Source organism: Neophocaena asiaeorientalis, unplaced genomic scaffold (assembly GCF_003031525.2).
Source record: "Neophocaena asiaeorientalis asiaeorientalis breed wild unplaced genomic scaffold, Neophocaena_asiaeorientalis_V1.1 scaffold330, whole genome shotgun sequence".
NCBI lineage: Eukaryota > Metazoa > Chordata > Mammalia > Artiodactyla > Phocoenidae > Neophocaena > Neophocaena asiaeorientalis.
The window spans coordinates 144,055-157,345 of record NW_020175667.1 but is presented as its reverse complement, the minus strand read 5'-3'; the positions used below and the strand labels follow the sequence as shown (position 1 = coordinate 157,345).

Below are 13,291 nucleotides of genomic sequence, written 5' to 3'. Positions count from 1 at the left end.
AGAGTAACTTTTTATCATCTAAATTAAACTGAACATTCTCTTTCAGGGTTTTAGATTTAAGCCTTTTCTCCTTTTCAGTAATCAGAGAGAGAAAAAGTCTTGAAAATTTTTTCTTAGTTGACATGTGGTGGAAGAATGTACAGTACCTTTAAGTCCATGAAGATACTTATTCACGTACTTAGTAGTTGAGTATGTTGACTCAAACTTTAGGATCTTGAGAAATTTCCTAACCAAGTTTACCAGTCAAATGTTTCTACCACTAAATCCAATTACTCCAGTTTTAAAAATAAAATAAAATCTTCACAAAGAGGCCAGCATTCATAGTACCCATTGCTTTGAAATCTTAGTTAAATAAAGGAGTGAAAATAAAGTTGGGAAAATAGAATCCATTTAATACACTTTCCCATCAAATTCTCTGGAACAAAATTTCTCCTTTACCTCCGTTAGTCTGCAATGTCCACCATATTCACTTGGCCTCTGGGTACGTAATGACCTCTAACGTTCTCCCCAAGAGATATTCCAGTCATGCAGTGATCTCCTTGAACACAGGTAATGACGAACAACAAGCTAATTCTCAAAAAGGGTTTTTTTTAAAGTCATTTTTACTACTTTTAAATGAGTGTGTTTGATGCATGATTTTGGTCCCCCTGATTAATGGTCACCGCCAGCCCAGCTTCTGGAATTGTAATGTTTCTGTGAGCTTCCCTCCAGCAGAGCTCGACCATTAATCCAGTGAAATATGTCAGCTCAGCAGAGCAAGGTCACTCTTCTGCTTCAAGGGGAACCTTTTTAGAAATAATAAAACTGACAGAAAGTTCTTTTTTGCATGTTTTATGCCACCTGAGGTTGAGTGCTGCAGTTAATATCATAAAGCTTATAAACATTCCCATCTCAGGCAGCACCCGCTGACACTATGCTTAGGAATTTAAACTATTTTTTCTTAGTAAGAACAGACATGTTTATGTGGGGCAAATATACAGTATGTAATCCTGAACAAGGAAAGAATAAGTAGAAAAAAAATAGTTGTAAGTTCATGCTAGGATATTTGGAAGAGATGTTTGGGTCTTCATTGTCAATTACATCTATTTTCCTTTCATTGTATTTGGATTTGGCTCTAAAAATATTTTAGTCTATTGAGGAGTTAATAGTGGTTTGAAATGTAATAGTAGTGGTAGAAATGAACTCAGTTTATGACAATTCCTAAACCTACAATTTATGTCTGATAATTGTAGAACATTTATCTTTGAAGGAATTTTATTTTTAAAATTATGAACCTTTGTTTCATTGGTAACGGGTACTTTAAAATTGGTAAATAATTATAGTGAGATATTCATAAGCTTAAAGTAATTTGAAATTTGTAGATGGCTTAGTTTAGAAAAGATGATGGTTGTATAATAACTCACAGTATAAAGAATATATACCCATAAGCATTACAAAATTTATGTATCAAATTATTTATTATTACTGTTAATTAAAAAATCAAAGTTGCCTAGCTAAAACCATGTGAATATTCAGAAAAAATTTTAATCAACTATTCAGACCAATGTCATATCACTATATATTATGATATTGATATAAGGTAAATCTGTCTTGAATCTTATTCCAGGAATTTAAATTGTTAAAATAATGAAAAGCATAGAAAACAAACTTCATTGTTTAGCTGTCTTTATTTTATGAATATAGAGAAAAGGTGGGGTTAGGTGGCAACTTAAGCCAGTCTTTCCAAGAAGCCAGTTCCTTAGTTGGGTCTCCATGTCCAATGTCAAGCCCTCACATTGACAGGTACAAGAACTTTATTTTTCAAGCTTGCAGAACTAAACAACTCCAAGGGGGACTGACACATAAACTAAACTGTTAGGCTACCAAAAATGGCAATACCAAGTATTGGTTAGGTATGAGAAATTCAACTGCCAAGAAGAATGCATATTCTTGTTGACTGATCAAAGAAATGTCTCCCCTAGAGACATGGGATGCAAAGTCATCGCTGGAAGTTTGTTTGATTAGTATAGTAGAGTCACAGAAAAGTGAATTAGGTTGTATTAAAGGCTAGAGACACGAAGTTATAATAGCCTGAACTTAGTTCACCTAAGTGAGCAAGTCTGCTGAACCTAATGGAATATTTGCTTTTGTTGATACAGATTGTTCTGCAGACTCAATGGCAAATTTCTACTCTCCACCTCCTTTCTAACCGCTCTGAAAGCAACTCTTTGCAAATGCTTTTTTTTTTCCTTCAGACAGATTACATTACAATTTTTGATCATCGTTTTGTCTCATTACATTCTAAGAATGGTTACTTTGTTTTATGTGGGTGTTGTCCAGATCTTTATCAGTGACACATTTACAAACTATGTCTCGGAGTAGAGTACTACTTTAGATGACTTATATTATCCATTAGTCATTACACAAGTATTGTGCATATGTTGAGGAATCACGACTATGTTCCATATTATAAATATTTTTGATGGTAGCCAAAGTGTAATAGAGGGCACATGGAGTCTGAAAGTTAGACAGAGTTCAATACCCTTTGTACCCCCCCAAAAATTGCAGGAATACAAATATGAATTAGATGCATCCCCTGTTCTTGATGGTAACTCCATTTGGGAGGACATATTAGAATAAACTATGCTAAAAGAAACAATAGAGGTATTGAACAAGTACTATTAAACTAGAAAGGAGGGAGAGATTATTAATCAAACATGTACCATGTGCTAGGGAATTTACATATGGTAATTAACTTAATTCTCACATCAATCCTATGTGACGTGCCTTAACATATCCCCTTCTTCAGATAAGCACAAGAAACTCAAAAGATGTTTAACAAAATGTTCAACATCTCATAGTTAAGAAATATCAAAATAAGACCTCAAACCCAACCTATAAGACTTTAGTTCATATTTCCTCCTGCTCTGCCAGAATGCTCTCTAATGCACTGCCTTGGGTTAACTGGTGGAGGCTTTCTTGAGGGAATGAGAGTCCAGTGAGGTATTAAAAAATAAGTTCATGAATTGAGAAAAATGGGCAAAGGTATTCTAGGGTAAGAGAGGCACAAACAGGAAAAAGAATGAGAGTGGTCAGAGCCACTGAAATCTGAGATTTGGATACACAAAGAGAGACACCAGGTTATGTGCACAGAGGGACAACCAAGTTAAAGGGCAGCAAGCAGTGGCCAACTGCCATCCAGAAAGAAGCCTAGACAGATCCTTCCCTATGGCCCTCAAAGGAAACCAATCCTGCTGCATCTTGATCTTGGACTTCCAAACACCAGAACTGTGAGAAAATAAATTTCTGTTCTCTAAGCCACTGAGTCTATGGTATGTTGTTACAGAAGCCCTAGAAAACTAATACAGACTTAGGTGAAAACTTCCAAAACTCTTTAAGTGAGGGGAGAAAGGGGACATGGCCAGCTGTGTTGACAAATGGCTCTCTATCTATAGAAGAATCATTTTGTCTACCACCAGAGACAGCTTAAAACCCTCTTCTATTCTTATTAATCAATTCAGAATGGAGGACATTTTTGTTCTCTACTAAGAAGCTAATTATGAATGTCTTGTTTCCAAAAGTTCACCTAAGTCCTTAACACTAGAAAGGAAGAGAAATGGATCAGTTTGGGAATGCTAAATTTGGAAACACAGCTATGTAGAGTATGGACTTAATTCCATTATTAAAAAGAAACCACACAATCTGTAGGGATAATGAAGCCATTTATCTCCTAAGCAAGGTAAGGAAAGTTTAAAGAGATAAGTGTGTCATTAAATTGATTTTTAACAAATCCAGTGCATTGGTAGTCAAGGTAATGACTTTATACCTTCCTATAGGATGTAATACCCACATTTACAAGGGTAGTCTACACTTCTGTCATTTCTCTCAACCATTTGTCTCCAGAACTTTCTATGTATCATCTGGGCACTGTGTTTTTTTCAGATATAGCCGTCTATTTGGTACTAACCCTTTGCTACTTGCTTGAAATAAAACTTGATTACAGATTCATGTTCTATAAAATGGGATGGCTAGAGTGAATTGGTACTTTGTTTGAAGATAATTTTTCAAGGCTAAAATTATTTACCTCTTTCAAACAATTCAACAAGGCGAAATAAGCAAATTATTAGTTCATCTATTCTGATTCAAGGTACCCCAGAAATGAAAATTAAATCCAATAGAAAATTGTATTTTGAAGAAAGAGGTAGAAACTTTTGGGAAGTGGCATATCAGTATGGGGGTAATTTTCTGGTGGCTGGGAGCAGAGGGATGAGGGCATTTCTCCTTGAAGTGTGAGTACCAGCTGGAAGCAAGAACAGTGCAGAGCAGGGGCAGCCTTTCTCTTTACCACCTTTACAGCCCATGTGGTAAGTTCCTTTCTTATATATCCAAATGTATACAGTATGCACAAATAAATCCCAAATTCAACATCTTCTCAACATCCACCTGTTGCTTCCTTTGTCTGAGCCACCATTATCTCTTTCCTAGTTTCTGTAATATCTTCCTAAAGGGTCTCTTTTCCCTGCTTCCTCCCTCACTTTCTTCAGTGTATTTGAAACACAAAAGCAAGAATAAACCCACTAAATATAAGCCAGATCCTTCTCTTCCCTTCTCAAAGTCTTTTAACACTAGCTCAAATCCTTATAATGACCTAGAAGGCCCTCTACATCCAGCTCTTTGTGACTGCCCTTCCCCTTGTGTATGCTGATCCATTGTTTCTCAAACACACCAGGGACACTCCATATATACACTACTATGTATAAAACAGATAACTAATGAGAACCTACTGTATAGCTCAGAGAACTCTACTCAATGCTCTGTGGTGAACTAAATGGGAAGGAAATCCAAAACAGAGGGGCTATATATATACATGTAACTGATTCACTTTGCTGTACAGCAGAAACTAACACAACATTGTAAAGCAACTCTGCTGTAATAAAAATTAATTAAAAAAAAAAAAAAAAAAGGCTTTTGGTCTTGCTCATCCCTGGGCCTGGAGTAAGATTTCCTCAGCCAATCTCACGGCCAGCCCTTCATTCCCTTCAGGTCCCTTTTTAAATGTCCCATTCTCACCAAGTCTTCCCTGGTTCTTTGTATTCGTATTCTTCCTTTTCTTCTTAACACTTACCATCACTTAGCCTACTCTGTATTTAACATATTCATCTTGTTTATTGTCTGTCACCCCCAGTAAATGTAAATCCTATGAGGCCAGGGGTCTTTGTTTTATTCACCACTGTATTCCCAGCTTATGGTCTATATTGTTCATAGTAAGTGCTCAGTAGATATCTATTGCTTTGAAGAATGAAGGAAGGAAGGAGTGAATTAACTTTTAAGTTCTTTGAAGAGATTAGTAGAAAAAAATATCTCCAGATTGGGAAACTTTAAACGTTGTTGATGCTCAGGTACATTCTACATTAGGTAAATTAGAATATTGAAGAAGGAACCCAATCATCAGTATTTCTTAAAGCTCTTCAGTGATTCAAATGTGCAACCTAGGTTGAGAGCCGTCAATGTAGAAATCATTTCCAAACTTTAATGTGCTCACAGAGCTCCTGGGTATCTCACTACAATGTATATTCTGAGTTAATAGGCCTGGGGTAGGCCAGAGAATCTGCATTTCTAGCAAACTCCTGGAATGCCAGTGTTGCTAGTCTGTAGGACCACAATGAGTAGCAATACTTAGATCCATATTCAACTCAAACTTGGTGGCCCTGTAATACTTTTTACTGTGGTCTATACTCCATTTTCTTCTGACTTATGTTATTTGTCTTTAGGTTTGCATTATAATTTACTTTAAATATTTCTTGGAAAACAAATATGACACAAATACTAACTAAATACAGAAGTGAAGAGAACATTTAGAGAGATTTTTTAGAGGCACGGGGTGGGGGGGTAATAACCCAAAGTAAAGATAAACATTTATTTATACCCACCATTTTTCTAATGGGAAAAGTGGATTCAAAATATTACTTACATTGTATATCACATACCTTACTTGGAATCACTTTGTTTGAAAAGCCAAAACATTCAACTGAAGAACATAAACATAAATTAAAGTCTGAAAATTATACCCCAGATGATGACGCAAAAAGAAGTAGCAGGGGGGAAACCCACAGGTTTAGAAGAAGAAAAGCCGCCCCAAATAATCTCAACTCAATTTTTTTGCTAGCCATGATATCTCGGACAAATTTTTCACAGCTACAGTGCTGTTTTCTGTAAATTAGGTGGCGGAGGGAGTTCCATAAACCCCTTGTGCAAGTATTTGGCCTAAAGTAAGCACTGGTTCATATAAATACTTCATCTCTTTTCTTATACCTGGTTAGATAAGAGTTAAAAATGTATCTTAACAGTCTTGATAGGAAAAGCAGTGAAGAAAGCTCTTAAATGCCACAACTATGTGTCATCCTTGTCTAGGAGCGTAAATTTGCACAGCGGGCAGTGCAGTGAAAACAACTCATAATCAACTCATCACCTCTCATCATTGCTAGGATCAAATGCAAATGGGAAAGAATGCCACTTCAGTCATTGCTAGTGAAAATTAGCATCTGTGACACTAATGGTGTCTCATTTAGTATGCACTTTAGATTTTTAAAAATGGTAAAAAGAAAAAACTATTTCCAGAGCTGCCATTATATCAGTGTTTCCCTTTAAAATAACAGTGGTATTTGAAACTCCTTTACTCAAAGAAAAACCTGAGTTAAGATTTATTAACACAGATCATTAATCCCAGCCAAATAAAGGTCAACCTGTTCTAATTACAGGAGCAGAGCTTCATTTGTGGTGTCTATTCCTTTTCTATTTTTGAAGTTTCTACCATATTCCCTAACCTGGAGCAATGGTCTACTTGTTATGTAACAATAGGACTCTCTAGGGATTCTTGCACAACATTTGCTTTATTGGAGTTTTTCTTAAAATAAAACTTAGAAATGATTTACAATTGTATTCACACACATGCATACAAACTTTCTTATGTACACACTAACAGCCTTGCTACCAAGAATAATGAAAATACATAGTACTAGTCAGTATTCATACTTGAACCAGGTTGCATACAGTAGAATCAAGAAACTTCATTCGCTTTCCAAATACTTATTAAGAGCTTACTACATTAAAGGTGTTATACTAGATTTAGGAGGGAAATACATGCTTTTAGCTATCTCAATACTAGGTCATGATTTTTTTGACAATTTGAACATTTGAATGCTAATAAAGTTGTTCTTATTGTTGTTTTACAATTTTAAGTTTTAAAGCTTGGATGGACACCTGGAGGGATTTAATAGGTGGAATTCTGGCATTTAGTCAGAGACAGGAATGGAGGACCTCTAAATTCCTTTCCACCTGACAGAGAGAGGCTCTTAAAAATATGCTCTCCCAGTTTTCCTTAAAATTTAGCTGGCGATTAAGACAGAAATAGAAATAATATCTACGGTCCCTATGCTTGTAACGTTGGCATAATAATTAAGAACAGGAGTGCCGGAAATTGACATATGTATTTCACACAACAGAGTTTTATTTTTTATCTGTGCATCTTTGCTTAAGTTCATTAACCTTCTCTACACCTTCTCATCTATAAGGCTAAATAAAAGTTATTCTCTCACAGAAATGTTACAAATATTAAATAAATTAATGTACAAAAAGCTCTAAACACAGCCACTGGTACATCATAACCTCATAATAAATATAGCAAACTAAAACATTTTAGTTGGAAAAAGAGTTAAGGAAAATTATGTTCTATAATTTAAAGATTTATTGAGTGTAATGAGATCATATCTTTTGAACTCTGCATACTAGATATGCTTATTTTTTTAATTCACAATCAGTAGTGGGCACTAGTGATGACGAGGTGAAAACAAAATTCAAAAAGGAAAGTACAGTACCTTGCAAGTATGTTAAGAAAGGCTATTTTTGATTGACTAATCTAAATGTAGAATACTTAATCATTTATCAAAAAGAAATTTATCAAATATCTTTCTTAATTTGGAATTTACTAATACGCCATAGAGAGTTCTGAGACATGAATTATAACAGTTTCCCTTATGGAATATTTCTGGTCTCTCCTTTTTAACCTACACTATGAATCTCTTATAATAAATATGAATGCTATTTGTCCTATTTATGAGCTATTTGAAGGAAAGAACCCATACCAAAAATGGAGAAACAGAGGAGAATAAAAGGTGAAAAAGAAAACATATTAATAAATTATAGATGGTAAAATGATATTTTAATGGGTTCTGATTTTCTTTTGATTCATGGATATGTTTATTGATAAGTCTTGTGAATATAAGAAAATAATAAATTATTTTGTATACAGACTTATAAAATCTATTGCTACATTTTATAGCCATGAATGTTTTGAACTTTCTCACAACCACAGGACATATTTAAAAATACTAATAACAAAGTCCTTCTCCATTTATTTACTTTTCAAATGAACAGTTTTGTAACTTTTATTTAAGGAATAACATTAGTTATAATATTCACTCACCATTTGAATTGGGTATTAGGTCACCTGAACTACAACCCACAGAAGTTAACATGAGCTGCATGACTAATCGGGCCTCTCACTGTTGTGGCCTCTCCCGTTGCGGAGCACAGGCTCCGGACGCGCAGGCTCAGCGGACATGGCTCACGGGCCCAGCCGCTCCGCGGCACGTGGGATCCTCCCGAGCCGGGGCACGAACCCGTGTCCTCTGCATCGGCAGGCGGACTCTCAACTTTTGCGCCACCAGGGAAGCCCCGTAGTCACCTCATTTTTAATGTTGTTGTTTCTTACCTACTTTAGCATTTACAGTTAAAAAGCAAGGAAATCTCTCTCAGAAATTTTGAAAGAGTATAGCACAAGGAATGTATGTTTCCAGATCAAGAGATGTGAATGATTGTCTGGTATGTAGTCAATTAGTGTAGACAGTGATTCCCTACATTTCAGACTGATTTCTTGATGGTCCTATTCTATCTTTCTAGACACAGGCCCTATGTTCCCTTCTAGTAGATGAAGGGATTTGCAGTCCTCACTCTACTAGCCATTTATTTGTAGGAATCTCTGCCATCTCTTAGGGATTTGGCTCTTTTTCCATAAAATACACAAAGAAAATTACCCAGTAAAATAAATGTGAATTAAAGCAAAGTTGTTTCTAACACATAAGTATAATAATTGGAAAAATATCACCTCCATATTAAAAGGAAAGGATTTAGTTGATCTGGAAGTTATGAACATGTGAATATACATTCACATAGCTCTTTAAATTCATATAAAATGAAACCATCCATCTAAAGGAAACAGGAATTCATTCACAGCAAAAGTTAATGTTTCCAGTGTGACTATTTTCTGTGATATATTTTGTTCCCAGATGTATATTTTATCAAATATATTTTTACATTTATGAATAAGTAAGTCAATAAGATGAACAATATACCACTTCTATTACAATAGTTCCTACAATTAAGGCAAATGATGATCATAGACTAAAGTATCATTTTGAAAATTGTTCAATGACATAAATATGATAGTAGTTCACTACATAATAGAGTTCTTATGAGATACTCTAACTTTAAATTTTAAACACTTGGAGGGAAACCACTGCTTCATATTAATTTTTGTGATCTCCTTAAAACTTACTACTGTCAACTCAATATCGGTTGTGTTTAATCAAGCAAATTGTATGTAAAAATAATCTTGAACAGAAAGGTAAGTAATGCTTTTAAAAACTTTGTTGTATTCTTTGGGAAATGTTACCTTGAATTTTCAAATGTTACCTTGAATGTTACCTTGTTACCAGTGAGAGGTACGAGGGCCTCTCACTGTTGTGGCCTCTCCTGTTGCAGAGCACAGGCTCCGGATGTGCAGGCTCAGCGGCCATGGCTCACGGGCCCAGCCACTCCGTGGCATGTGGGATCTTCCCAGACCGGGGCACGAACCCTTGTCCCCCGCATCGGCAGGCAGACTCTCAACCACTGCACCACCAGGGAAGCCCCCAGCTGTATTTTTAACTAGAGATGTTTGCCTACCCTTTATCAGATTTTTGTGTCAGAAAGAATTAATATTGAAAATCATTTATTCTTAGTTTCCAAAGACTGGCAATCATTTATTTTCAGCTTTATTCAGAGAGGTTGTGTGGTAACTTGCAAAGAGTTATAAAACATAGACCATTGTTCAATGTCACAACAGTTCAAGAGTTCACAATCAATTTCCAACTCCTTTCTCTCTGAATGGTGCCTAGCAAATAAAGGTCAATAATTGATAATAAATCAGTCCTCTAAAAAGACACCTGAACTCAGTTATTGTTTATTCACAAGCAGATTTAAATTGTTATTTACCTAAGAAACTCAAAAAATATACAGGTTTTGGAAAACTTCTCTGACACCAGTATTTCACAGATATTTTCTTTCATGTTATTAATGAAACTCATTTATAGTTCTACAATAGAATTTAAACTTTGTTATCTCATATCCTACTTTTTAAGTAGTAATTATTTTCAATACAAAGAATAGGGTAACATTTCAAATAGAACCAATTTGTCAAATCTATAAATTTATGGGGTTTTGATGTTTCCCAAACACAACCCAGTCCTCTCTCTAGTAGTGGAGTTAGTTCGAGAGAGAGAGTAGAAAAAGTAACCTCTACAACAAGCTATCATATTTTAGTCTGAAAAAATGAAAAAAATTAAATATTTAATCAAAACATCTCCATTTTACAACCTCATAATTAAATATATAATGAAGAGCTGAGAATGCAAGAGATAAAATGCACTTGGTAGATTGTTAAATAGACCTTGACACCTTTATAGTTATTAAAAATGTACACCAAGATTTCATAATATCAGCCTTTCAAAAAGAGACCACCAAAATGATTTCCATGAAGTTGACAATACAAGCTCAAAGTTCAGTTACAGATGTAAATAATAAATATGCCCTATAAGATAAAATTACAGAGACAATAATTGTCAGGTATTTAACACCTAAACTTAACTTGGCAATTCAATTTTTTCCATATTTGCCATGAGGGATTCAACCCTATGGTTGAATTGATTTATGTTTGAGAGATAAGAACAATGTATGTGCGTGTGTATTCTATTAAACATGTTGGTTTTGCCCGACTATGTATGAAATTACCTTACCTTTGGTTTTTGATGTTTCTCCTTCTCTGAAACATTGGATGGTTTTCTCTTCAGCATTTTGAATTCAGACTACTCCGAGTGAGTGCACTTTCTGTTGTTACAGAAACAACTGAAGACGGTCAGCAGTATGTTATCTATGATGTAGAGCCACAGATAAGTTTGAGCCTAGTAACCTGCCACTTCCTCTTTTGGTCAGGATATGACTTCACATATACACGGGTGAAGTTTTTTTTGTATTTTTTTTTTACGGTAATTCTTTGGTAACTCTTTAACGTTCTGTTCCTGCTGTATTCTACGAGGTAGATTCCTAAATCTCACACTTTGACATGCCTGCGTTTACAAGGGCCATGAAGATTTCCAAATAAAGCGCATTTTTTCAGTTGATACAAAAATAAAAATCTATAACACATTCCACAGGTAGAGGGAAGAAAACATCTGAGCCAATAAATGAAACAAAACTTGATATGTGAGCTTTTTAGTATTTAAAAATGAAGAGAATACTCAAGGTAGTCAATTTTGCATTCCTAGGTAAACTTTATTGGAAGACATAATAAACTAGACTTTAAACAATACTAATCCTATTTAAAGCATGTATGCACATTAAAAAAATAGAGTATGGATGAAATTCATATAAATAGGAATATGAATCCAGAATTAAATGATTATGCATATTGTTACTTTTGTAAAGTTCTGATTAATATGGAAATCAATTAAACAGTCCCTCAATTAACCAGATGTCCTTCTGCTACAAACTTCTTTGTCATATGCTGATAATTGCTGTTAGAGTGGTGATCCAATGGATCAATGGTACCTTCAAATGAAGCATCCCAAGTCTTTAACAGGCCTGGACGAGAGCTTATAAGGCTTAGAAAGACTTTCCCTATCAAACTAAAGGGTTTAACATTTTTATTATAATGTCAAAACCAACATAGGAAGTAAAAGCAAGAAGTTCAAGATTTCTTATTAATTAGTGATTTACCAAAGGGAGACTTGTAAAATGTCTGAAATTCCACTTCTATTAAAACCGGCTTGTAAAGGAAATCAACTTAGATTTTGTTTATAAAACCCCTGGGGTGAAAAACAGTGGTACCATATTCTTAACGAGCAGCTTCTCTACAAATCAGCTGACTCTATTTCTCAGTCTTTCCTCATGCCTCTAAGACCCTACTCTCCGAAACCCAGTTCTAGTTTCCAAATTTCACTGATTCATTTAATGAATATTAAATTGAGCGTCTGTTATGTGTTGTCTGACAATATATCGAGCCTCCTGACTAGCTAAAAAATAGTTTATGTTCTATAGCAGAATTGAAGGAATACACTTGTCAAGATTATGGTTAATATGCTTCTTCTACTGGATATTAAGAGCAGAATTATATTTTTCAAGAATTATCAGGCTGGTATTTTCAAAATAATGACACAGAGGGTAACACTGAAAAACCTGAGGACTCTGAGGTTGGGTAATTCCCTAGAAGTATGCTTCCTTTCAGACTTTCTGTTGGGGCTTAAGTTACGGCAGTGATCTAAGTAAAATTTTTTTCATTTCTTCAGAAATTGAAAGTCATGAAAAAAACTATTTCTTAACTGAAACATTTGCAACCTCTGTGGCCCCATTTCTTCACCTGTGAGTAGAAATTTAATTCAATTGTGGACTTCAAGCAATAACATGGGAATGATAATGTGCTTATCACATGTTAGGGTTTTGGTGAGAATAAAAGGAAATGCCAATAAAGAATGTACTTATTTAAGAAATGTTTTATGTCAAGAAATGTTCATGGATTTCAAACAATTATGTTTGGGATAATGTTTGCTATAGATTGTATTTCTATAATCACAAGTAAAGAATAGAGAACACTCACATTCATGGTGACCACACCTGGACTATATGCAGTTTTTAAAAGTATTGCACTCAAGCGGCTTGTAGAAAAATCTCAATTTATGATCTCTAGGCACTTTTACCATCATTAATACTGTAAGAAATATTTAAAATGTAAATAAAGCTGGAAATTTTTTCCCTCAGAATTAAAGATGGGAAAAGCAATTTTCCAACTTTCTCTTCTACTCGAGAAAAATGTTTTCCAGAGATTAAAAGAAGGTATGACATTTGAGGTGCTATTACAATCTGTATTAAACATATTCGTCCTCAAAAAATCTCAGGTGACAGAGTAGCAAATGCTGTGATCGATTATCTCCTATTTTGTGGA

At 34.7% G+C, this 13,291-nt stretch overlaps 1 protein-coding gene across 1 annotated transcript in view; it reads right to left on the bottom strand.

Moving 5' to 3' along the window:
• Positions 1 to 11,241, bottom strand: part of LOC112390575 (SAM domain-containing protein SAMSN-1) — a 48,775-nt gene extending 37,534 nt beyond the window's left edge. The window contains exon 1 of the mRNA XM_024731542.1: positions 11,091 to 11,241. Within this exon, the coding sequence (XP_024587310.1) occupies positions 11,091 to 11,147 (57 nt within the window). The 5' untranslated portion in view covers positions 11,148 to 11,241. The remainder of the gene's footprint in view (positions 1 to 11,090) is intronic.
• Between the last annotated feature and the right edge of the window lie 2,050 nt (positions 11,242 to 13,291).